We start from the raw sequence: 27,251 nt of genomic DNA, 5'->3' as shown, positions 1-27,251 counted from the left end.
ACTTCCAACTGACTGATTTTAATACATTTTCAGACCTTTCACCTAAATATAACCTTACACTTTATGACTTAGGAAACTTTTAAAGATAATGGCTGTTATGACTTGGCTCAAAAATGTCAGTAAAGCCCAGCATGGTGGTACACACCTGAAATGCAAGCACTTGGAAGGCTGAGGCAGTAGATCACAGTGAGTTCAAGGCCAGCCTGAACTACATATCAAGATCCTATCTCAAAAACCAAAAAGTAAGTAAGTAAATAAAAATGTTTAGGACACCTGAATACTCATGTGTTCTGAGGTGGGGCTTCTGAAAGGTAGTGAGGTCATTCATAACCTCACCAGCAGATTATCCCATTGATAAATTCATGTTGAGTAGGACTGCTAGGAGATATGTCCCATCTGGAGGAGACAGGTCACTGGGCACTTAACCTGGAAGATACATTCTTATCTCCGGCCCTCCTCTCACTCTGTCTCCCACACTTTCTGCTTCATGGCTCCCCCCACGCCCTTCTGCTATCTTATTCCTGACTTGGAACCAGCTGTGCCTAGATTGAAACCTCTGGAATCATAAGCCTGTCTTCCTTTGAATGTCAGGCATTTTATCCCAGCAGTGAAAATTCAGCTAACGAAATAGCTATATGATATGTACTGACCCTCTTAACTTTCCCATTACAATTTACTCTTTTTCCCTTTCTTAAAAGAGTCAAAAGATAAAATCAAAATTCATTCGGTTTGCTCACCAGTATGCGTTGATGTCTAACTACTATGTAAGTAAATTATTCTCCTAAAACTATCCTCTAGCATGCATGGTTCAGCATCAAAATCCCTTCCCCCTGATTTCTAAATCATGGTAAGTCATCGTAGTAGTGTTTTCTTATCTTACTCATACACAGTAAATTTACTCTCATTAACAATTGAAAAAAGTGCTCGCTTTGGCAGCACATATACTAATATTGGAATAATACAGAGAAGATTAGAATGGCCCCTGCACAAGGATGACAAGCAAATTCGTGAAGCGTTCCATATTTTTTGAAAGTATGTATTATTTCTACCCATTTTCTGTTTTTAGTCTTTCTTTAAATTATTTTTTTAAAAATTTAAAAAAGAAAATAAAAGAAAGTGAAAGGGGAGCAATTGTCTAAAAAGGGAAGGCAGTGGCCATTGTTTATCTTTTATCGTGATTTGAAACCCATATTGTTTTCCTTGTTTTGTTTAGTTTGGTTTTATTCTGTTCCAGTTTGTCTTCTTCTATTAGATTTGATGGTATGGACAGCTATTCCAAAGATAGCAGGATATACTATGGTAACCAATTTTTATTTCCTATTAACTTGATTTTGAAGCCCTATATTGCTTTCAGTCTTGTTTTGACTGATTTTACTTTATTCTGTTTTGTTTACTAATATCAAGTCTGAGGACATAGGCAACTGCTTTGAAGACAATAAGATTCACTATGATATCCATTCTGCTTTAACTATTAACTTCTTTTGAAGTCCTGTAATGTCTCCAATGTTTCATCTTTATTGGTTTTGTTCTGTACTGGTTTGTTCAATTTCATGATACCTGATAATATGGGCAATTCTTTTGAAGATAGCAAGAGGCATTATGGTAACCATTGTTGATCACATTATATTTTGTTTTTACATCATGTACTATGTCCATCCTTTTGTTTTGACTGACTCTATTTTGTTTTGTCACATTTGGTTTTATTCTCTTCAAAAAAAGTAATAAGAACTGAAGGAGTAATAAAACCCAAAATATTTAATTGTTATTATAAAAAAGAGGAAAAGAAGGTGCTCTAAAAGATATAACTGCATGTATGTTTAAGTGTGTAAGATAGATAACCATATTACTAAGTTTTTGTTGGATTGTTGAACAGAACTGTTTGCAGTTTCACCATTTGAACATTCACTTTGTATACTTTAATTTTGTAACTTGAACAACTATTTCTAAGATGACAATATGTAATCTACCAACTAGTGACTTCTTACTGTTTATTTTTTGAAACTGTGTACAATTTCTACCCTTTTTTCTGTTTTCATTTTTTTCTCTTTAAAGAAAATTTTTTAAAAATTGAAAAAAAAGCCAGAAAGAATAAAAGGAAATAATTGGTCTTTGCTGAAGGCTAGAAAATTCCTTTTCATACTCTGCTTTCTCTACTCTTGTTATACTGATCAACATATAGAAAATAATAAAACAATAAAATTAATTATTAGCTATTATTTAAAAGCTGTGATAAGTTCCACTTATATAAATATACACATAAACAGATATATATTATATATCTCAGTTTTCACAACTACACTGAGGTAGCTACCCAATTTAATATACCAGGAAAATAAGGCATACCAGGATGAAATATAACCTGCAAATATACATCAGAAGTACTGTAATAGATCCATATTTTAGATATGTGTGTGTGTGTGTGTGTGCACGTGCACGCGCGCACTACAGATTTAATCTGGGATCCTGTAATACTAGGCACACACTCTAACCACAAAACTATAATCCTAATGAATATCTATATTTTAAAGCTTAAATATTTTTGAAAGTAATAAAAGAAATTTGAGCCCATGAAAAAACCATACCATATTCTTGCATAGGCTAATGCAACATCATGGAAATTCACGTCTCCTGATGTTAAACTCTACATTTGATATGCTCTCAATTAGTAAACAAAGAAAAAGAATTTTTGGTTTGACTCCACCAAAGGTTACTCTAAAAGGAAATAACCAAGAAATTTCTAAAAAGATTAGTGAAAGTGCTGAGGATGTAACTTAGGGGCACAGTACCTGCCTTGCAAGCACAAGAACCTGGGTTCAATTCCTAGTGCCAAAAAAATAAAAATAAAAAAGACTAGTGAAGAAAGACTGATTTACCAGGTATTTGGATATATGCATTTAGAATAGTTAGAATGCTGTGGGAATGCCATGTGGTCACGCTGTTATGGCTTACTTCTAAATGTCACCTCCCAAGGCCTTGTGCACTCATATGTAGGGTTTTGGGAGTGACTGGGTCATGGGTGTGTTAGAGTGGATTAGTCCACTGACTAATTTACCATAGTTCTAGGTGTGGGTGATGGATTTACTGAAAAGGAAAGCCCCACCCTGGTTGTACATGGCAGTGACCAAAAGGTCTTTACCCTAGAAGGGATAATTTAAAAAAAAAAAAAAAAAGGAAAGAAATCACTGCTTCCTGCCTGCCAGGGTAAGAGCTCTTTCTCCCCTGCCAGGCCTCTCTGCCATGCTCCTTGGACCCAGCTGACCATGGACTAAAACCTCTGTAAACTGTGAGCACAAAATAAACCTTTTCTCCTTTAACCTGTGGATTTCAGGCATTTTGTCCCAGGAACTAAGATAGAAACAGTAATGCAGTGAAATAGAATAGCAAGTCTAGAAATAAGTCAATATACTTAAGAATTGGATATGTGATAAAAACTAGCATTTTAAGGCACTGGAGAAAAATTAGCAAATAAATAGTACTAAGACAACAAGCTAACCATCTGAAGAGGTTAAATTCATTATATGTGATACCTTATACTGGAATAAATTCTAGAAAAGTTAAAATATTAAAAGATAAATCATAAATGTACTAAAAGAAAACAGAAAAAGATTTTTTTATTCTAGAATAAAGAAAGCCTTCTAATTATAAGACAAAATCCCAGTAGTCTTTAATTATTTTTTATAAAATCAACAAAATTTATACATGGCAAAACTATTATCAAAGTAAAAAGAGACAAACAAATACATATATTGGAGCTAAGATATCAGTGTGGGTATAAAAACCAAGGGGGAATAGTTTTGTATCTCAGTTGTGGTTCCATAAATCTACACATGGGATAAAAGCTCACAGTGAAAACTAAATGAGGTCTTTAGAGGCATTAACAGTAGTATCCTAATGTCAGTTTCCTGAGGCTTCTGGTTTGTTTGTTCTTTGTTTTTTTATGGTACAGGGTATTTAACTCAAAGCCTTCACACTGAGCTACACCCCTATAATTATACATCCCCGTAATTTTTGTTTTAATTTTGAGACAGGACCTTGTTAGGTCACTAAGTTGTCCAGGCTAGACTTGAACTTACTAGCTTTCTTCCTCAGTCTCCAAGATTGCTGGTATTACCGGCCTGTACCACCATGCTTAGCTAATTTCCTGGTTTTGGCATTGTACCACAGCTACATAAGACGTCACCACTGGAGGAGGCTGGTATGGGATACTTAGGACTCTCTTACTTTTTGAACTTCTCATGAGTCTACCAGTATTTCAAAATGGAAAAGCTTTTTAAAATTAATATAGGAACTAAAAGATTAAAATTAACAAAATCAAGAATTGGGGAAAAATTTGTTGCCCACATCATAAAGAGCTCATTTCTCTAAAATAAAAAGAACTACAAATCAATAAGAAAACGTCCAAAAATCAAATCCAAAAAAAAGACATAGTGTTCATAAAAACTAAAAATAAATCTCTCAAAACACATAAGATAATAATATACTTGATTCTTGTAATGAGAGTCATGCAAATTACTACATAATACATCTTTTTTTAACCTAATGGATAAGTAAAAAGTGATATTGGAGGGAGAAAAAAGGAAATTTCTAGAAGAGGAAGTAAATTGGTACAAACCCATGTCTGCCAAGTGAGAAATGTACATGCTATTTAACTCAGTAATTCTGTTTCATAGAATGTAGCCTACCATGCATTTGCATATGTACAAGATTACATATGTGAAGATTATTCCTTACTGTATTGCTACAATAGCAAAAGAGGGGAAGTAACACATTTATCACAAATAACTAAAGAAACTGTGATACACCCATGCCAAAGGAAAAAAATGTCAAGGAGTACTATGTGTGTTTTGTACATAGATCTCCAGGACAATATCTTCAGTTAATAAACTATTTGGTTTGTTAGTGGTACAGAATACATCAATATGTAAGCTAATTGATTAGTTCATTAGTTAGGTACCAGGATAGAACAAAATATCTCTAGAAAGACAAATATAAAACATATGAGTTCTTCAGAAGGGATAGATAAGAGGCAGATACTTCCATATATTTTTCAATATATTTTGAGTTTTTAACCATGCAAAGATTTTAAATATTTAAATTAAAAATTGGTCATTTCCAAAGATAGTAGTTAATGAGTGTGTCTACATATGCTCTAATCAAAAGATTATTTTCACTCTCCAAGAAGGCTAAATCTCTACCAGTAACCCAGTTGCATACTAGTCTCTGAAATTTGCACATTGTAATATTTTTAGCAAAAACTTCTAATTCTGCCATATAGACACCATTCTGTAATTAAAATTTCTCCAAAAGTATTTCTCAAACATTTGCACAGTAGTTGATGCAAATTATTTTAAGATAATATTTAAATATAAAATTTAACAGGCTGATCCTTTTATGGAAAATAGTACCATAGTGTTTAGACAAAAACTAAGTGAAATTCTTGAGTCTTTGTTTTTCTGAATAAAAAGCCATATTTATTCAGTGTAGATGTGACTTGTTGAAATTTGCTCAAGAGAAGAAAAATAAAAGTTCCCAGAAATAATTTGAAAAAGTCATGATGTGTCTTTTTCTAAGGGATAATAAAAAAGGAAAAAGTCTGCCACTCAAAACTTCAGATGAGAGAGAATCAAAGTCAGTCTAAAGGACACATTAACAAGAAAAGCAATGTGTTATCATCAAGAAACCATCCAGTAACCTTAATAAACTTAAAACCAAATTATCTAAGACTGGTAAGAAAAAAAATCTACATGGAGTGAAATTAAAATTCCCAACCCTGGCTAATGCTGACCACAATCTGTCCATCATAGTAAATATTATATTGTCGTCAACAGTGTTGCTACTTTCCCATCTGTATCCTAGTTTAATCGTAAACACATTTTTTCTTAATGCCCCAGCAGCCAGCTTATGTGAGACAGTAATCAGTTAGACTTTTAACTAAAGTCTACCAGATAGCAAAGAGAATTTAAACATAAAAGTATCACAAAGTTGTATATTCTGAACTTCTGGGTAGTGCTACTGATGCATAGTCAATGTGCGTCCATTTTAATAGTTTCCCAAGGACAGAAGCATGAGCCGAGAATAGCTAGCTTTTCCTCTATCCTCTCCTCCCAAGAGAAGGAATCCCATAGAATGATCTAGCGCTCATCTGCCTTTGACAGCATCACCATAAAGGTGAGGCTTAGGTCTGATCTCTCCATTCAGTCTCTTCTGGAGGTTTGGATTAGGACACTCTGCTACTTAGGTCACCCAAAAGCCCCTGCCTAAGAGCAGCAGTTTCCTGACCATGCCTCGAAGCCTGAGGTTACTGCTGATAAGGATGTAAGGATGGACATTGATGGCCAGGTAGGTTGAGATCTGCCATAGCCAGTACCACCTACTGTCGGAGGTGATAAAGACTGTAGCATTAACAGCCATGGATATGAAAGACATAGCATACAGAACAAGGAAGAAGACGAGGGACTTTAGAGCTCTGGTGTGAACCTGGTTGCTACGAATCTGAGGGTCATCAGCATTGTCCTGCATTCTCAGTCTGTGTTTCCTTAGAGAACCAATCAGCAGCAAAATCGAGACCAGAAAAAGAGAGCATGGAATTGATGTCATGACAAGTTTCAGAGGCATGATGTAGCAAATGTCCAGCCTCTTGTTCCATTCCATATCAGTCATGTTCCCAGAAAGTTTGTGCCTTATGAGTGCTTGATACACAGCTGAGTTCATCCAAAAGAACAGCAAAGTTACCAACAGGGAAATGAAGACAGAGCCCAGCAGGAGCCAGGGCACCAAGGCTGGGAACCTCCACTTCAACCAGAGGAAGGAAGGGTGGGAGAAGTTAACAATCTTTACACAAAACAGGACACTGAGCCAGGTAGCAAACCAGAAGGTGGATGAGTTCAGGAAGTCCCAGTGTAGAGAAAGGAGCTGCCAGGCAACATTCAAGGAGAAGTCCACCAGGTTGAAGAAGAAGTAAATGCAGTACACCAGCCCAAGACACTGTTGGAGGAAGCGGAAGGCACCTAAGCCAAGGAGAATCATGTCCGAGGGGAGCAGCCTTCCATGCTGCAGTCCCTCCCTGCTCAGTGTCAGCACGATGAATCCATTGGCCAGGAACCCCAGGACGCACAATAGGACAAAGAGGGACATGAAGAAGATTGTCAGTGCTGATTCCATCCTTGCCCCTCCTCCAGTCACCAGACAGCGGATGTCTTGGTCCCTAGGCTCTGCCTGTCTCCACCTACAGTCCTGTGTTTTTGCTTTTTGCCTAAAAGTGCAAGCAGAGCGGTCAGGCTCTGCGTCTGCAGTGGAGCCAGAACTCACTCAGAGAGGACACTCATGTGAGCAAGGAAGGGCAGGCTCTTGGCTCAAAGGACATGCAAATCTCCCCTGTGCTCAGTTACCAGGAGGCCCTGATTTGCCTTCTCTGATTTTGCCTGTATGCTGCCATGGCTAATACATCAATATGGAGGCCTTTTCAGCGTCTGTAACAAGATTCAGTCCTTCCTGTTCCACCCCCTTAGGCTGTGTGAATGTTATACTCGTTATAACATTCTCAAGATATGTGATTGATAGATGATAGCTAGCTAGATAGATAGGATCAAATAGATAATAATGACAAATAATAAGTATATATACAAGTATAAGGAGATCACTGGGAAAAATACTGACACTGAAGGAGTCTGTCTCATCTGAGCCTCTCTGTCATATATGCACTCTCATCCATGAGCACCCACGCCTTCAGTGCCAGATACCCTGGTCCACTGATGTCAGTGAGGGATGGCTGTTGAAACTGATTTTGTTTCTGATGAGAGGAATCATTTCACATGCTTAAAGGACTGAGAACACACATTTCTCTCTGGGTGTGGGATAAAACCTCTCAGCCCCTACAGAGGTCCTTACTGTCAAGTGGGGCTCTTTAAACATGGCCACTCACTTCATCAAAGCAACAGAGCAAGTCTGACAGAAGATGGGGAGTGAGTATGATAGAAAGTGATGTCAATACGATTAGGAGAATGGCATCCTATCACCTTTGTCATACTGTACCTGAAATAATCAATTCCCAGTCCTCATCAGCACTCAAGGGTAGAGTAGAAAGGCCCAAATCCAGGGGCCCAAAACCATCTTAGGTTTGTCTACCACACCAAGATGCCATAGCTTAGAATGGATATGTAAGTGCCATCCTCTAACACTCAACATCAAAAAGATCCCTAAAAGAATATGTAGAAGAGCAAAGTTGTCTTAACATAGCCACCACCTCACATATTTATTATTTAAAAGTATTATTGAGTATGAGCCAAGCATAGTGGAGCATGCTTGTAGTCCCAGCACTAGGGAGACTGAAGCAAGATCATTGAAAGTTTGAGGTCAGCCTGGGCTCCATAGTGAGTTCAAAGCCAGAAAAAAACTATGTAATGAGATCCTGTCACACACAGACACAAAAATAGTTATGTGTGGTGAAAGCACATAAAGCCACCATCATAGCAAATGTCAAGCATAGATTACAGTACTGTTTACTATAGTACCATTACTGTGCAGTAGTTCTCCAGAATTTATGCACTTACAGCAATTGGAATTTGGTAGCCAGGCGTGATGGCACATGCCTATAATCTCAGCACTCAGGAGAGTGAGGCTAGAGGATCCTTGCAAGTTCGAGACCAGCCTGGGCTACAAAGTGAATGTATGGCCAGCCTGAACTGCATAATGAGACCATCTCAAAAAGACGAAAGGAAAGAAAGAAGGAAGGAAAGAAAGAAAAAAGAAATTTGGTACAATTTGACCAATACCTTGTGACTTTATTTTAGGTTTCACATGTAGGTGAAATCATGCAGCCTTTCTGTGTGCAGAGTATTTCATTTAGCACGTTGTCCTCCACAGTCATCCATGTTGTTGCAAACAGCACTGTCTAATTTTTAAAGGCTGAATAATATTCTATCATGCCACCTTTACTTCATGCATTCACCTGTTGACATTCTTGGAGTATTTCCGTCTCTGGCTCTTGTGAATAAGGTTGCAATGATCTCTGGAGGGCAGATGTCTTTTAGGGATGGTGATTTCATTTCTCCTGCATATATACTACATTGATTTAAATATATTTTGTTCTCACTAAAACTCCAAGTTTGGAAAGATGTTGAGAACTTTAAGCGGTGACTAGACACATTGTTCAGCATCATGCAGCTGAGACAAAACACTCAATATCGGCAGGTGAAGGTGAGGTTTGTTTTAGTTCACAGTTTCAGAGGTCTCAGTCCATGGGTGGTCGGCTCTGAGGCAGAGGCATCAGGGCAGAGCAAAGTTTCCCCTCTCAAGGCAGCGGGAAAGCAGAGGGCAAGGAAGAACACCAGAGAAGGAGGAGCCAGAGACCAGACATTTCCTCCAAGATGGTGCCTCATGACCTGATCAGAGACAACCAGAAGGGAGCTTCACTGATCCCCAGAGCTCTCGCATGCCCTTCAGCATTAATTCTCATATTATTAGATCACCAAGAGGAATTAATGCTTTTCCTGCAGTCTCACAGAGCTGGGTTGCTTCCATTGAGAGGAGAAAGCAAACCTGGCACCTCTCTCCTCTCATGTGCATGTGGTTCTCCTCCATTCACGCCATACATGCAGGAGTGGGATTACTGGATCATAAGGTATTTCTGTTAAATTTATTGAGAATAGCTATATCGTTGGCTATAATGGCTGCCCTAATGCACATTCCTATGAGTAGTCAGAAGGAATTTCTGCTCTCTAAATCTCACCTAGCTCTTATCTCTATTTAATTACCAAGCTTGCAAGAGTAAACTGGTATCTCCTTGTGTTTTGGGTTGAAGGATGTTGAGCACTTTTTTGTATATCTATTGGCTATTTGCCTTCTTTTGAGAAGCATCCATTCAGGGCTTCTGTTCATTTTTAGAAATCAATTTACTAAGCCAAGCGAGGTGGCTCATGCCTGTAATCCCAGCACTCGGGAAGCTGAGGTGGGAGGATCGTTGCGAGTTCGAAACCAGCCTGGACTACAAAGTGAGCTCAAGGCCAGCCTGAACTGCATAGAGAGAACATGACACAAAAAAAGACAAAAAAAAAAAAAAGAAATCAACTTGGAATTTTTTTCTATGTATCGATGTATGTTACATATTTTTATAGGAATCATTTATGTGTGATTTAACATTTTCTCCCAATCCACAGAGTTTCTTTCCATCCTAAATATATTGCCTACCTTTACTGTAAAACACAAATTTTTATTTGATGTAATCCTTATTAATTTTTGCTTTTCATTCCTATGCTTATGGTGGCAGATCCTAACAATCCTTGTGTAGATCGTCAAGAATATTTTTCCAATGTTTCTTTATAGGTTTTATGATTGCAGGTCTTACATTTAAGTCTTTCAACCATTTTGAGTTGATTTCTGTGTGTGATGTAAGATGGAGTTGTTTCATTTGTCTACAGGTAGATATCCAGTGTCCCCAACACGATTTACTCAAGACTGTCCTTTCTGCATTGGCTGGTACTGGTATCGTTGGTGATGACTGTAGACATATGGACTTACTCCTGAGCTATTCTGCCCCATTGGTTTGTGTATCTGTCATTATGCCAGCTCTGCATTATTTTCATTCTTTTGAGTTGGTCACTGGAAATTCATTGTGGGGTTGGAGAGGGCGTTGTATTTTCTTTTAGCTCTGTTTCTTGTTCCTTGGAGCTTTGTCTTCCATCTGCACATCTGCACTCACCTTTCCCAGATAGTACAGACTAACTTCAGTGGAGATAAACCTGAACATATGGGATCCGCAGCAGTTCTGGCTCTTGAAGGATACTGATGATGTCATGGCTCTGTCCTTGGGGCAGCGAGGATTGTAACTCTGCACTCTGGGCTGCTCTTTAGCTGGGATCAGGTGTAGCAAGACTGCAGAGATCCTCAAATATAAAAGCTGTAGGCATCCCTACTGATGACAAGGGGCTGGAGTTTGTGCTGGAGGCTGCTGCGTTCCTTCTGTTCTTCTCTCTCACTTGTGCGGCGAGGTTGCAACCAAGGCTATCTCACCTAGCATCCAGCTGTGCCACACAGTGGAAAGAACTGACACAGACAAAATGTTTTCTGTGGTTTCCTCTGTGACCATCTTATTTTTTTATATTCTCTTGGGTTGCTTCACACCTTTTAGTTTATTCTTGACTTTTCCCAGGGCTATAATGGACCCAGCAGTAGCAGTTAAATTGTTTTTGTAAGGAGACATGTGTTGTGACCCATGACCTGCAACTTGTTCTGTAAATATCTTCCTAAACGAATATCTGCTCATTCATCTGTCTATTCAAAGGGTTTCTAATACTTCAAATGTTTTTACATTTTTGTCTAAAACTTTTGTTTCAAATGGTAATGCAAACTTTTAAATTATGACTATCATGAAAGGATCAACAGAGAAAACTCGTCAGACTAATACTGTGATCACATAATGTTATACAGTTATCCCTTCATTTCCAAAGAGGATTTGTGCCAAAATTATCGGATATTGAAATCTTTTATATAAAATGACATATATCTCCACATGAACTTTGCCTATGTTTTTGTGTGTTCAATCATCTATAGAACACTTACAATAATTCAATGTTAGCACTATCTCAATAATCCTTATGTATTGTCATATGCATGTTATATTGCATTATTGGAGAATGACAAGAAAATGTCAGCATGTGCTCATTACAGATGTAAAATTCTATGTTGTTTGAATCCATGAATGCACATCCCATAGATATGGAGGGCTTAATGCATTGTATTGAATTGATGATCCACAACAGACAGACAAATTCGACTGAAGTTGAGATTGAAAGACTGTGTATTTTTCTATCATACATGTTTCTCTTAACTTTTTATCAACTGATTTACTCATTTAACAACTATTAAGCTCTAATAATATAATATAAAAATATGGTGAATGTTGATTTTTTTATTATGGTTACAAATAATTACCATTAATCTCCTAAAATACTCCATTGCTTTGCTCAGACCGTTGGCATCATCCTGCCATTAGTGGAAGTCTCCGTCCATGACTATTTCATGAATATTTTTAATCATGCTGTCATGGCTGCCTCGATGTCTTCAATCGATTCAAAACATTTACCTTCTGATCATTTTGACTTTGGGGAAGACGCATAAGCTACCCTGTGCCAAATCTGGTACATAAGGTTGTTAAAGACACTGCCATCTTTTCACAAGCTACCTTTTCTTTGAGTGTCACAGAGCAGCAGGATTCACTGTATTTTTTAACATGCCAAAAGGTAGCTCAGGAGAGGGAATTTCCAAAAGTGGCAAAAACCATATTTGGACCTAAGTGCTACAAGCTGCAAAACCTTTTTCACACTCAAGAAATCTCCCTTAAATTTAATCGTTCTTAAATTTGTTGCTAACAATCCCCCCCAGGAACCATATGCTAGAGCTTCCTCTGCTAACCCGGCATTTGGGGGGACTCATGGCACTATTTTCTGAGCATTCCTGAGCCACGCAACAAGAAGGGGTGAGCTGAAAAGCCTGGCAGTGAGCAAAGGGGCGGTCAGGAAAGGAAGTTTGGAGACACCAAGGGACTTGCCTAAGTCATAGCCTGAAGCTGCTCTTTAGAAAATCAAACACACACTTTTTCTCAGGCCTCAGCACAACAGACACAGAAATCACAACCTCTGATTAAAAAAAAGTCATTTATTGGGAATCAACAGACATCTCTGTAGAAAGACGATCTTAGCCCACACAAGACCTGCCTGTATGAGACAGAACAGGTTTGCTCAGCAAAGATTTTTCCCCAGGACTGATGTGGGAAGTATTATGTGACTGATTGGGGAACACAGTTCTCTGAAGGGCACAGTGCCTGGGGCAGTGCTCTGAGGCTCCAGCCCCCATGGGCTTCTTGTGGAACTGACTGGGTAGGGGCCCAGGCTCCCTGGGTGGGAAGGCAGGATTGTTTGCCCTATCTCTGCTCAGGCTTCTATTCGTCACATGGCTGGGGTGCTGAGGCTCGGCCTGCGGACTACAGGTCATATTGCTCACGATTCTCTTTTGCTGTGGTGAGGAAGCTTTTTTGTGGCAGGAGGACCACCTATCTACCTGGGGTCCCCCTTTCTGAAAATTTTTTGAGGAAGAAAATTCATGGTGTAGCCTCATTTTTTCCTTTAGGATCCGTCCAACAGTGCTCATGAGCACCTGGGTTTCCATGCTCCCTCTGTCTATAAAGACATTGCTGTTTGTGGCCAACTCTTGACTTTGGGTCACAGTTAATGGGGGCTTGGCTTTCTGCAGAAACTCTGCCCCCACTCTGTTGTTCTTGGGCAGTATATTTTGCAGACAGCTCCTGACTCGGGTCCCAATGGTGGCTTCTGAAGGTGACGTTTTCTTCTCTGACTGGAGCAGAGCCTTGTGTCCTGTGCTGCCTCTAGCCTCCCTGACCTGAGGAGGGGGCGTCAGCCCTCCAATGCTCCTCTTTCCTGCACGTTGCTCTTCCTTCCCTCCTGATTTGGGCCTCTCAAAGCTCCCTTTCTTCTCAGGTGGAGCAAAGACATGGCTCTTGCTCATCCTGGGCTCCTGGGATTTGGGCACCCTGAGCGCCTTCTGTTCCTGGCCCACCGTGTCCCTCCCTGAGTGATCACATAGCCCTTGGGAAGGTGATGGGCGACTAGTGACCATTTTATTGGGGCTCACAAAGCCCCCTCCACTCTCAGATGGACAAAACTTGTTGCTCTTGATCTCCTGTGGATCCTGGAGTTTTGAGATCCCGGGCTCCTTTTGACCCTGGCTAATTCTGCCCTGTATTAAGGGGCCAACTATCCGTTGGGAAGATGATGTGCTGCTAGAGGATGCACCTCGGGTATTGGCCAGACGGGCCTGAGAAGCCAGGATGTCTTTGGGGCGGGGCATCTCTGAGGCAGTGGCTTGAAGGACCTTGCCAGTGGCAAAGTCTTGCAGGACGACTCTGGTGGCTGAATCCTGACTCTTCTTTTTCGACACTGTCTGTGAACCCAAGGAGGAGACTCCTGGCTCCTGCACAGTACAGATTCTGGGGGAGAGAAGGTTTTTATTGGACCCCAGAGAGTTTAAATTCCTTGGATTCACATTAAGATTTGGGGATGGTAACATCACACTGGCTCCCTTGGTAACTGCCCACTCCAAGGGTTTCTTCGCCTTTGTCTCCATGATCTTCTGGATGTCTCTGTCCCTTGCACATGGAGATTCTACATTCATCTCCCCTGTCAACACTTGATGCGAAGGTTCACTTGAGATCATACCTCCTCCCTCCTGAGGCTGATATTTGTCCATTACTGATATTGGACTTGGACCAATGCTACCTCTCCCTGGCCTTGAGACAGTATCAGGATGCCAGGCTGTACTCTTAGGACAGTATGTATGGGGCAGAGCAGTGAGGCTGGTCTCTTGTCCAGTTGTTGGAGCTTCTGTAGACCCACAGTCACCAGATAGACTCTTCATTGAGGATTTGAATGAGTGACTAGTGACAGGACCCTGCATTTTGAGAACTGATATAATTGCTTTTACCTTCTCTCCTGGAATACTCTGAGATGGTTGTTCCTGCAAATTGCTATCCTGGTGGGTAGAGACAGCCTTAGAGCCATGGGAGGCTGAGGAGGAAGCAGCAGGCTGTGGAAGCAATGAGGTATGAGCCTTTGTCCGTTTCAAAATACTTATGGCCCTGATGACCTTGAAGGCTAGGCCCCACCTGTGTCTCATACAGAACCTTTTCAGATGTGCTTCCAGCCTCTGCTGAGTCCCAGGATCAAGGACAGAGAGGTTCTGGGTGTTCCTGCCATACTCCTGACCCTGCAGGGATGGTTCATCCTGAGGTTCCACGGGGATGTTTGAGTTTGGAGGATGGTCACAGGCATGGTCCACAGTAAGGGTGAAATGACCATTACCCACAGGAATTCCTCCCCCTGTCTGTTCAACCTTCCCACTTGGACAGATGCTCTCACTGTCTTCTAGGTTCTTCTTGTCTGGACTGATGGCTGGATCATTGCCTGAATCACTTCTTATAAGTCTTAACCCCTTGCTGGGTGATGCTGGGTCGCAAATGGGCTCTAAGACATTCACCATTGAGATTTCTGGATCCTTGAATAACTCTTTTGGGGCCTCCTCCAGGTCACTGATTGAGTGTTTCCCTGTCTGGGATATTTCTGGGAACTCTGACATGGTCTTTTGTATGACCTGAATGCTTTTGTCTGAAATCACTGAAGTCTGGGAAAGTCCACAATTTTCCTTTGCCTGCCTGTTTCCTGGGTCTTTTTCCTTGTTCAGAGGTAGGTGAACCTTCTGGGGCAGCCCACACATCAATCTTATTTGAAGATGCTCCTCCAGTTGTTCCCGGACCTTAAAATAGATAACATCCACTGGGAGCTTGCCAGGGGACTTGTTTTTCTGGATGGCCCCATGTTTCTCAGCAGGCTGGCTAAAGACTTTTTGAGGTTTTTTGACCACAGGAGGAAACCCTCTCTTTTCCTCTGGCTCCTTCAAATATTCACGTTGTAGGTGTTGAACAGTACGTGATATAGGATATTGCTTCCCCTTCTGATCTTTAAGACTAGAAACTTCCCAAGCCCTGGCTTGAGGTGAATGGCAAGGACCAGCTGGGAGAGATGGAGCATGCTCCTGGGTCTGTTTCTGAGACACAGATGGGGGTTGGGATGGAGGCAGAGCTGGAGTAAATTTGTGGGGCTGGGCCACATCATTGGCCAAGGGTGGAGTGGGAAAGAGTTGTGGACAAACATTGGACTGAATTCGTGCCGGGACATAATTACAGAGTCCATTGAATAAAATGGTAGAAAACTCTAGTGAGGCATCAGGCACTCTGGTGTTATCCACCAGGGACTCGCTGTGTAGACCTGGGAGGCCCCAGAAACACTGGCTCCCTTTTTGTTGCATGTGTTCCCCCAAGGTCTTTGGGAAGTGGAGCTGTGGTACAGCAGGAAGATGCTCTGCTTCTTTTGTTTTCCATAAACGTGACACGATAGGGTCGTGTTTTTTGCCCGGGGATTTTAACATATTCCCCAGAGAATACAGGGGGCTGTGTTGTCCCTCCCCTTTAGTGTTCTTATGGATCTTCAGTTCCACTTTCTTGGTGATGAGTATTTCCAGCACCTTCTGGACATCAGGACTGAGGAAATGGGAACTACCATTCTCCACCTGTGTCAGGGCAGTGTCTGCCAGGAATGAGGCCTGGGGCACTTGGCCAATAAAGTGACTTCTCTGGGCTTCACTGTTTGATAAGGTGGAGTGGGATACAGCTGTGGGAGGCTCCTGACACTGAGGTAGGGCTGAGATGGCACAGACTGAGTGACCAAGAATTGAAATTGCTGGGACAGGAGAAGGCAACAAGCACTCAATGGGTGGAGAGGAGCTTCTTGGGATGGTCCCCAGTGGGAGGAGTGATGAATCCTGCTGAGGAAGAGCCAGGCTGGGGTCAGGCAGAGGTGGTGGGGAGGCCATGGGGCCAGGAGAATGCAATGGGGAAGAGGAAAGTGAAAATGGCTGGGGTGACGGGCATCTTAGAGGACCTGAAGGCTCTGGTGGTGAAGAGGCCCTCACGGAGGACTGTGACCCTAGAGAAACTGTGAAAGTCTTCAGACCTGGTGACAACATAGAGGGTGGAGATGGGAGGTGCTCAGATGAAGGAGCCTGGGAAACCAGTGAGGATGAAGCGGTGACAAACAGGTCCTCCAAAGGCTGCCTACTTGCTCGGTCAGCTCTAGCAGATAACGGTTGGAACTTCTCACCAGGGGCATCTTCTCTTGAGAAGTGATTGAATCTGCTACCATGTAAGAGATTCCCCAGGTGGCTGAAGAAGAGAAAAGGCACCAGCTATAGACGGGAGCAGATGGGAATGGAAGGTCAGGCAGCCTGCATAGGGGAAGACCGCTGTTGTCAATGGGTTTTCAAGGGCCCCACATTAAGACGCTTACAAAAGTCTTGCACCCAGGGTTTTAGTCATACCCCAGTCCAAGATGTAGTGCCCCCAAGACTCCTGAAACTAAGCCCAGGCCCCTCACATCACATCATAGCTCTCCAGATAGGGCAGACACAGAGAAAAGTGGAAAGTTTCTCACCTTCCCAGAAATGAAGCCAGGTCGTTAATCCCTTCTGCCTCCTTTAAGCAGTCTCTGCGAGCTGGAAAAGAATGGTGGAAAGGGTTATACTGGAGAAGAGAGGAGATTGAAGGGAATGTCTCTGTGAAAAAAAATGAGGAACTCAAGTGTGGAATCCATGTATCACTGTCCAAACCAGTGACAGTGATACCAAGTCACACAGAGAGGTAGCACTTAATCATTTACAAGGTGCCTCCATCTCCACTAACCTCCAGGTTCTTCATAACCTTGCTGTGGAGGAGAAAGGGCAGATCATCTCAAAGAGGGATGTGTGATAGCAAAGTGAAGTAGTTCTCTAGAGTTTTATAATGAGATCACACCACCAAATTTGGGCAGCACTGGTCCATAGACACCTGCTCCACCTCTCCTGGACATCACCTATCCCCAAACCTGTCACAGCTTTGTTCCAAGCACAGGGCCTGGGAAATGTCCTCAGCTCTGCTTTCCTTCCCAGCACCCAGCCACCCTCCCCTACCTCCCCGGAGTTATCATCCTCAGAGAAGGAGTCTCTAGCCGCTCAGGGACAAGCAAGGTCAAGAGACCTCTAGGGTGGAAGAAGCAAACCTCACCTCTCAGAGCGCAGCTCGTTTTTCGGATCCTACTCCAATCCTTCTTCACCATGTGGTACTGAGAGACAAGAAAGAAACACAGGCTTGAGTCCAGTGCTCTCTCTTCTCTCCCTAATAATTCTCCTGAAGTCTTTGAATAATATAACTTTCCAAATTAGCAATGAAATTCATTTTTAAAGTGGCTTCTGTTTTCCTTCTTTGAAAAGCACATATGATTTTCTAAGCTCGCTCTATCATGCATGTCTTTTCTCAGCACAGGATGTCTGCTCAGAAAGCAGAGGTGTCTATGGGCGAAGCTCAACTGCCGAATGGAATCCGCTTGCTGAGGACAGAGGTGGTTCTAGGCTTTGCTGGGAAACTCTCAGGGGCTCAGAACTGCCCATGGATCAGCGCAGCACACAGACAGGACTCAGCCAGAGGAACTTGCTCCAAGAAGGGCTTCTAGGAACCAGTGCTGTGGCTCTGTCCTACTGCAGAGGTCTCCTGCTCTCTAGGGAATCCTGTCCTTGGTCACTGAAATACAGTCTGATTTCAGTTTCTGATTTAAAAAGAAAGAATGAAAGAAAAAGAAAAGAAAGAAAGAAAGGAACCCTGCCTCAAAAAAGAAATAAGTAAATAAATGGATAAGCAAAGAATGATGTTCTAATCTTTTCTGAGACGTTCTCATTGGTCTCCCCTTCATTTGGAAAAGCAGTAGAAAGAAGAGTAGAAGAAAGAGAGAATTGTTCTCTGTTGCAGGCGACCTGAAGATCTCTCACCTTTCTACACCTTTTCTTCTTCCTTAGTGGTGGAGGTGGCAGGAATGGATTATCCGGAAGGAAGGGCAATAACACGAGGGAGAACCCCAGTCCACCCACAAAGGCCAGGATCATATCCGTAGCCCAAGGGGTGGAGCTGAGGCTTAGCCATGTGGCACAAAAGCTCTTCAGAAGAGAGATAAGATTGTCTAACATCTGAATCACATGGTTTCTCTCAGTCAAGTCAGCCCAGACAGTTCCCTAGCCCACCAGAAAGGAGGGCTGCAGGCCTAGGTCACAGAGCTCTACCATCCTTGTCACAAAGCACCCCACCCAGTGGGCAGCAGCGGAGCTGTAACCAGAAGCTGAGGCATAGCCACCGCCCGTCCCCCACCATGCTACGCGAAGCCCCACCCCCAACCTCCTGAGCCTCCCACTTCCCTCCTGCCAGCTCCCCCTTCTCAATCAACCTGTCAAAGGCAAAGGTTAATCTATTTTACAGCTGCTTCCTTAGAAATCTCTGCCTTAGCTCCATCAATATCGGGATTGTTGAAAATTTTACGTTTTCTTGGGAATGTTTGTTCCTGGACAGGGCTCTAATACATTCAGGGCTTCTGCTGTGTACTGCTGCTTTCCCACCCAGTGTGCTCTTGCATTACACAGACTCAGGCACAGAACTGAGGCTCCTGTCACACTTCTTTACCTTCTTGAGTTCTGAGTCAAAATATTGTGTGCTCTTTTCCATTAATTTCATCTTTGTTGTGCTAGAGGACCTTAACAATGAAGTTGTTATGTTAAAAATTCACAAGAATAGTATACAAAACTGAAGAAATCCTCAAAAGGACCAAAGAAAATAAAGTGGCAAGAATAATGGGATATTTTGAAGCAGAGTATTTTGAGGGGGCCTAATGGTGTTGTCTTTTTCTATAACATTTTTTAATTTAAACTCACTATTCAGTTCAAACACACCTCATAATGAACATTAGCTGAGGACGGTCCCAGTCACTGGGGATTTGGCAGCAAATCAGGCAAGCAGCATCCAGCTTTTATGGAATCTGAAGTGTACTAGAAGGAAAGTGACCATCATAAAGAAATGCTGAAAAATAAAAATTTGCTCCTTTAGACCTACAAGAGAAGCGAAGAAGGCTGGGAGAAACTTTCTTAAGTGACAACACATGAGCTAAGGGGCAGGAAGCCGGATATTCACCTCAGGATGTTATTAGGAGTAATTTTATTCTTTCTCTTTCATCATTCCTTCAAATTTTATTCAAAGAAAGAATCTTCCCTTGAGAAAGAATAAAAGCATCAGTCAACCATATCAATTTTTTTCACTCTTAAAAAGTGGTTTATCAGCAGGGCATGGAGATGCATGCCTGTAACTCCAGCTCTTGGGAGGTTGAGGCAGGAGGATCACTGAGGGTTCAAGGCCAACCTGGGCTACAAAATGAGTTCAAGGCCAGCCTGAATTGCACAGTGAAACCTTGTCCCAAAAAGACTAATAATAATAATAATAATGCAGATTATCTCACAATCCAGTCAAGTCACTAACAAGTTTTAAACTAGTTCAATATAGGATTATTAGGTAACTAGTAACTACATTTTCAATCCCTCTGAAATGGGCTTATGCAGAAGGAAAATTGAAGACACACAGGAAGAGTCATGCTTAGACTAGAGCCAAAAGAATGTGACTTTGTGTTTTCCCAGGACTGGCAAATGTTTAGGGGTAATTTCTTCCTTCATGGAGGTTTCCTATTGGGCTCTCTTTCTGGTAGTTCTCTCTCCTGGGAAGAAAACATCTCTACTCCTTTCTGATTCCTTCTTCAACCCTAAACATATGCCACCCACCGGTATCTGCAGAAATTTCCACCCCCTTCTAGGCATCCCTATTGGTAGGTTCTCCAGACACTCTCACATATATGTTCTCTCTGAGTTTGACTTCATTTGTGCTGAGACCTGGTAATTATTAAAAAGAATAGTTCTTGAGACTGCAAAGTCAGGTCAGGATGCTGGCACAATCATCATTCCATCAGAGCTGATCTCTGCTATAAAGGAAGCACTCTTGCTATGTCCTCACATGGTCAGAAGACCAAAAAGGGATGTACCTAGTTTTCTCTGGACCTTCTACAAGGGCCTAACAGGAAATCAGATCACTCACTTATTGTCTGTTCACCTCCTGAAAGACCCAACTCTTAATATCACATTGGGAATTATACTTTAATTGTAGGTATTCGGGTTATAGGCTACACTTATGGGCTGCACCTGCCTCCTAAGGCTGTTCCCAATAGTCCTGATGTAACCACACTCCCTAAATTTCACCCCAAACTTTAATCCATTAGTCTGTCCATTAGTTTTAATCCTTTAAGCAGAACTAAGCCCATTCTGCCTTCTAACTGAAGAAACAACAGGGTATGCTTTGTTAATGTTACCATGGTAGCTGTGGATCACCACTTGCTTTGAGGCAGGAGGAACACAATTGCTGATCTTTCTCAGTAGGACATAAGATTGGATTTAGCACAGCTTTTTCAAAATATTTTTTGGCACAGAATCCATCCTCCTTGCCTGCCTCAACACTTCTGTTTCGTCAAAGGTTTTTAAAAATTTTGGAGCAGGCTGAAGTCTAGACCCTTTGAAAATTTGATATAGGGACTAGCAGGTATCTCACATCATTAAATATTTGCACCCAGTGGGGCCATGATAGTATCTCAATAGGGGAGCACTCCTGAACTGGAGCCTTGGTACCATCACTACCACCACCACCACCTAAAAAAGTGTTTATCATCTTGCAGTTTAAGAAATAAGATCAAGAACTTTGCATTGGTCCTGCAAAGAATTTTTACTATTACCCCCTATGGTAATTGAAAGTCAATTGAGGATAGCATGATGTAATTTATCTTTTTAAAAGGATTCTAAGTGGCTATTATATATACAGTAGAATTGCAGCAGCCAGGATGGAAGAGAACCGTCAGAGGCTGTGGCATTATACCATATCACTTACTAAAAGGAAGAGGACTGGAAGAATAGTACATTTGTGTAAGAAAATCTGTTTTGGTCATGTTGCATTTGAGATGTCTGTTAGAGATCTAAGTTGAGACATGAAGGGAACAAATGGAAATGTAAGTCTGGATCTCAGTGAAGAGCTAAGGCTGGAGTAACAGGTTTGGGAGTCATCAACACTTACATGGTATTTAAAGTCATTAAAAGAATGAGATCATCCAGAGAAACAATGCAGATGGAGACGGTACAGGGGCTGGGAGTAAGTCTTGCATCTTCACCTTTCAAAGGATGAAAATCAAAGGATTCAGCAAAAGAAATTTCACTTAAACTAATGTTAAGAGAGTTATTGTCCTCTGAGCTTATCCTCAGGAACAAAAGGAAAAGGAAAGAAAAAAATACATAGATGACAATGCTGGAATAAAGATTATGCTGAAGAGATTCTCCATCTCCAAGGTGATCTGCACCCAGAAATTATATACCCTGCACGGAATACGACTCTGTAAACATGATCTAATGTTTAAGAGGCCTTTAGGTTGCAGGCCAGGTCTAGCACAGATTTTATCATTGTTGATGCTGACATCTGTCTAGTTATTTACCCACTGACAGTCTCAGAAGAGAAAGTTCACTTACTATCCATTCACTAGAGAAAATCTGTTTCATTATTTTTACGTTGTCAGGCGCTAGACCAGGTGCGCTTTCAGGTGGTTTCTTGAGAAAAATGCAAGTAGATATCTAGTTTAATAAATACAAAGTAATGACCTTTAATTTTTACAACATGCTGCTCTGCATCCCTATGTACTATCCTAAATTCCTTAAGTAGATTAATATCTTAATTTTCATAAAAACTTGATGAGTTTCAAAAATAATACTGGAACAGTTAGATGACCACATACAAAAGAATAAAATTGAACCCTTATCATCATCCCCAAAGTTAACTCTAACTGATTTGCAGTTGTAAACTTAAGAACTGCAACTACAAAGTTCTTAGGAGAATCCTAAGTGAAAATCCTAGATAAATCTTTCCTAGAAGTGACACTGGAAGTACAACTGCCAAAAGAAAAAATAGATGAAGATGAAGATCAAAATCAGAAATGTTTTTGCATCATCAAAATGAAAAGTAACATATAATGAGAGAAAACATTTGCAAGTCACGTATCTGACCAGGAATTTGCATCCAACAGCATAAATAACACAACTCAATAAGAGATATAAAAGTATCCAATTAAGAAAGGGACAAAAAATTGAATAGAAACTTCCCATAGATGATGCAGAAAGCAGAAAATGGCACATAAAAACGTACCCCATGTCTTTGATTAAGGAAATATAAATCAAATCTATATTACTTTGCACACACTGGATGGCAAAAATGTTGGCCAGAGTGGAGAGGGATTAGACCCATCATACACAGCTGGCAAGATTTCAAAATGGTGCTATCGCTTTTGAAAACTGCTTGTGACACAGCTCCTTAAAATGCTAAGCACAGAGTTATAACTTGATTCACTCAAGAAAAATGAAAATATATGTCCTTATAGAGATTAGTGCTCAAAATCCGGTGTGGTGGCTCATGCCTGTAATCTCAGCACTCAGCAGGCTGAGACAGGAGGATTGCTGTGAGTTCAAGGCCGTCCGGGACTACACAGTGAGTTCAAAGCTAGCCTGAACTACATAGTGAGACTCTGTCTAAAAATAAACAAAAAAAAAATTAAAAAGCGCTATTCAAATGTTTGCACAAGCATCATTCACAATAGCCCTCCAAAGTAGAGATAACTCAAATTTCTATCAATGAACTAATGAGTAAATAAACCATGGTACATACCCAAAATCTGATATTATTTGGCAGTAGAAACAATGGAATGATGGTGGTTGAATTGTATGTTATGTGAATTGCATCTCAACAAAACTGCTTAATAAAATCACAAGCATATTCACAAGACAGAGGGAGCTGCCTCTAGGAGATCCTACTAGCCAAATTAGGGAAAATGTGAATATTAAAATTTTACAAAGACAACCCATGCAAAGCCCAGGGAGAGAAAAGTCAGATATAACCTCCTGGGAATTGGCCATGCTGGGACTGGGAGGAGCCAACCAGCGAACCAACTAGCCAGCCTTTCTGGTAAGCCAGGAAGACAGGCTGAGTTGATAGCAACCAAAGTACAAAAAGCAACTTAATGCTTGTACTGTTTGGTTGACTTTGCAGGCCTGGAGCTGGTGATCTGAGTATCTATAAGGAGGACAACAGTATACAACATGACATACTGTCTTGCTATATTACAATATGCAATCCTCCAATATGCAATATGGGTGATTTCCTTCTATCTTGTTTCTCAAATTCAATATTGTTCTGTTTTGTTTTGTCCTGATTAATTGTTTTTGCTTTATTCACTATTCTGTTTGGTTGATTTTATTCTGTTTTGTTTTGGCTTGATTTTGCTATTTCTGATGAAATGGACAACTATTGTGAAGATAACGAGATATACTATGATAGCCTTTGTTGTTTTCCTGTTATCCTGCTTTGAAGTTCTGTACCAGTTTCACTGCTTTGCTTTGACTGGATTTATTCTGTTTTGTTTTGTTGGGTTTTATTATCTTTAAAATTTTTAAAAATTTAAAAATTAAAAATAAAATAAATCAAGTGAAGTAGGTACTGATGCTTCCCTCATTGCACAGGGGAGGAAATACACATACATCAGAAGGGACTTCTGGAGGCTGGGGGTTTAGCTCAGCGGCATAAGCACCTGCCTTGAAAGCAGGCAGTCCTGAGTTCGATCCCCGGTACCGGTAAAAAGGAAAAAAAAAAAAAAAAAAAAAGAAGGGACTTCTCAGTACCACGGCTAGATTTCCCTTCAGGTAGCCGCGCTACACAGGCTGCCATCTTCACTGTTGCAATTCCCTGTCTTTTCGGAGACCGTTAAAACTGCACACATTCTGATGAGATGCATAGGGAAAAGAGTAAGAGAAGGTGGATTTGGGAATCCAGCAAGGTTGTTTATGCCTAACTTGAATCTTACACAGGCTCTAGCAAGGCAACCAGGGGTGGGAAGGGAAAAGATTATAAGGAGAATGCACGAGGATGGAGATCTTCAGTTGGTTCAGAATGATGAAAGATGAAAAAGTGTGACATAAGCAGAAGGAAGAGAGAACAGACATCAGAAGGAGGCGCCACAGAGGCAGGCCTTAGCCTTGACTAGTGGCCCACAGAAATACGAGCTAGTAATTGAATGTTGTGCAGTCATTGAGTTTGTCATAATTATACAGCAATAGAAAATGAACAGTCTCTTTAGCAAATCTTCTGAAGTCTGAGTGTAAATAGTTGACTAGTTTAAAAATGTAGAGAAAGACAGAGTGAATTGATTGTTTCCTCATTATGCCCTAACATTTAGGTGAACATTTAAATCAGTTTTGTAAATAGTTTTGTTATCTGGATGCCTAGCTATGATACTGGCACTCATGTATCTTAATGTTGAAATTTCATCCTTATTTAAATTCTAATATTTATAAAGTATGTGCCTTATCTATCAAGCAGTATGTTAATTGCTCCACCTTAGCTTATTCCCACAACAAACAATCACATAGGAATTATGCAGAAAATTCATGCTCGAAGAATTTAAAAGACTTCTCTAAATGCTGCAGAAGAAAAATCTCTAAGTAGAAATAGATATTTTCACTCTAAATCCTATGCTCTGTCCTTCACAGTTCACCACTGTGTGCTTGTGTCTGTCTGTCTGTCTATCTGTCTGTCCTACTACAGACAGTCTTGCAGGGCAAGAGAACAATTCTGAAACAACACACCAACTTTACTTTATACTGGTTCCACTTTAAGCTGATGCAAAATATTTATTTATGCATGATAAGATTCCTCTTAGTAATAGAATTTTTTTGTAATTGAATTTTAATCAAATATTTTTACTCAAACATTATGGTGGGGAGACATTAAGAAATCAACTATCCAGCCTTTTTTGGTAAGCCATGCAAGCTGCATGGGTTCCAAGGACAAAAAAGTTATATAGTGCCTCCCATGAGCCTACTAGGCTGAGAATCAAACACCACCTCCTGCACCACCACCCCACCCACCCTACCCTCTCTGCCATAAGCAACTGGCTTGTTTGGGAGGACAGGCTGAGTTGATAGCAACTAAGGTACATAAAGCAACTAAATGTTTGTATTGTTTGGTTGATTTTTCAGGCCTGGGGCCAGCAGTCTAAGCATCTCTTGGGAGAATGACAGTATGCAATATAGCAAATATGGAGGATTTCCTTCTATCTTGTCTTTGAAGCCCAATATTGTTCTCACTGTTTTGCTTTGTTCTGATTAATTGCTTTACTCTCTTCAATATTCTGTTTGATTGGTTTTATAGTGTTCTGTTTTTGGTTTGATTTTGCTACACCTGATGGAATGGACAACTATTGTGAAGATAACAAGATATACTATGGTAGTTATTACTGTTATCCTGGTATCCTGCTCTGAAGTTCTGTACCAGTTTTGCTGCATTGTTTTGATTGGCTTTGTTCTGTTTTGTTTTGTTTTGTTGGATTTTACTATCTTTAAAATAAAAATTTTTTAAAAAATGAAGAGGCTAAGGTTAAGGATGAGACCACAAGCTAAGGAACTCACGCAGCCACAAGGACCTAAAAAAGGCTGAGCCATGCATTCTCCCTGCAAATCCCAAGTGACACAGCCTACCAAGTCCTTGGTTTCAGACTTCTGATGTCCAGACACATAAGACAAGAAATGTGTGTCTTTTGGAAAAATTACATTTTTTTTCATATTTCATACCATATTTTCTTATATCTGAGGGTCATAAAATTTTTCCATTGTAAAAACAAATAATTTCTTATGTAAAATGGGGAGGATTCTGTAGCTCTTTATCATTTGATATTTTTATGGTTTTTAATTCATTTTTTATAAATCTCCAAATCTCTTTCCATACTTATGGAAGGGCCTTCTTGTTCCTGCAGATAAAAAGAACACTCAAGTATTTTTCAAAAGAATACTTATTTATTTACTTACTTACTTACTTACTTACTTTTTTTAAAGACAGAGTCTCTATGTTGTTAAGGCTGGCCTTAAAATCACTATGCAACCCAGGATGGCCTTGAATTTGTGGTAATCCTCTTGCCTCAGCCTCCCAAGTGCTGAGATTATAGGTGTGTGCCACCAAGCCTGGCTAAGAACATAAATTTGTTTTTCTAATCTTATATAATCATATTTATACATTTGATATATTGTGATTATATATTGTTATGGGATGTAACTGTAAATACAAGTCAAGGTAAGGAAAAATGTGTGAAAAGAATAATGAATATTATTAACTGTGATCAATTCTAGGTAACAAGGGATTTTTCTAATTATCTATTTTCCAACCATTCTGCAATAATCACATATTACCAAACATATATTACTAGTTTTAAAACTGGTAAATTGTGATATTGCTGCAGTCTCAATTTGTCCCTCTGAATTCACCTGTTGAAATGTGATAATGCTTCAGGATATGATTAAGTCCTGAGGGCTAAATTAACCTTCTTGAGCAAGGATGAGGGAGCCCTAATGCCTTTTGCCTTTTTGCCATTTCTGCTCTTTCATCTCTTCCATGGAACAAAATACCTTACTAGCACCATAAGCTTGGACATTCCAGGCTTCAGAACAACAATACAACAGATACCAGTCATTTGTAAATTACCCAGTGTTGGACAATTTCTCATAGCAACAGGAATGAACAAAGATAGATATATTTAAGGCAGAGCAAGTAACACTATCTCCATATTAACCTGTAGGAATCTTTGATTACAGACTAGTAAGGTCCCTGCATTCAAGGTCCTGCCAATATACAGAGCTGTATGCCTAATCTTCTAAAGACTTAA

At 40.6% G+C, this 27,251-nt stretch overlaps 2 protein-coding genes and 1 non-coding gene across 3 annotated transcripts; 1 reads left to right on the top strand and 2 right to left on the bottom strand.

Annotated features, from left to right (window-relative positions):
- The first annotated feature begins 920 nt into the window (after positions 1-920).
- Positions 921-1,027, top strand: LOC111758527 (U6 spliceosomal RNA). The gene has a single exon (XR_002792705.1). It is a non-coding gene; the product is annotated as a U6 spliceosomal RNA (small nuclear RNA).
- Positions 1,028-6,234: 5,207 nt separating this feature from the next.
- LOC100731495 (taste receptor type 2 member 41-like) lies at positions 6,235-7,161 on the bottom strand. The gene has a single exon (XM_003475749.1). The coding sequence runs from the start codon at positions 7,159-7,161 to the stop codon at positions 6,235-6,237; it is 927 nt and encodes a 308-aa protein (XP_003475797.1).
- Positions 7,162-12,642: 5,481 nt separating this feature from the next.
- On the bottom strand, positions 12,643-18,703 carry LOC101787827 (spermatogenesis-associated protein 31E1-like). Its single transcript, XM_005006311.3, has 4 exons — positions 18,421-18,703; positions 17,663-17,720; positions 17,055-17,115; positions 12,643-16,786 (listed from the first exon to the last, which is right to left on the bottom strand). The coding sequence occupies exons 1-4, from the start codon at positions 18,613-18,615 to the stop codon at positions 12,691-12,693; spliced, it is 4,410 nt and encodes a 1,469-aa protein (XP_005006368.3). The 5' UTR covers positions 18,616-18,703; the 3' UTR covers positions 12,643-12,690.
- Positions 18,704-27,251: the final 8,548 nt, after the last annotated feature.

This window comes from Cavia porcellus, unplaced genomic scaffold (genome assembly GCF_034190915.1).
Source record: "Cavia porcellus strain 051 isolate PalLab524CR breed Dunkin Hartley unplaced genomic scaffold, mCavPor4.1 scaffold_6, whole genome shotgun sequence".
Lineage (NCBI taxonomy): Eukaryota > Metazoa > Chordata > Mammalia > Rodentia > Caviidae > Cavia > Cavia porcellus.
This window is presented reverse-complemented; position numbering and strand designations above follow the sequence as displayed.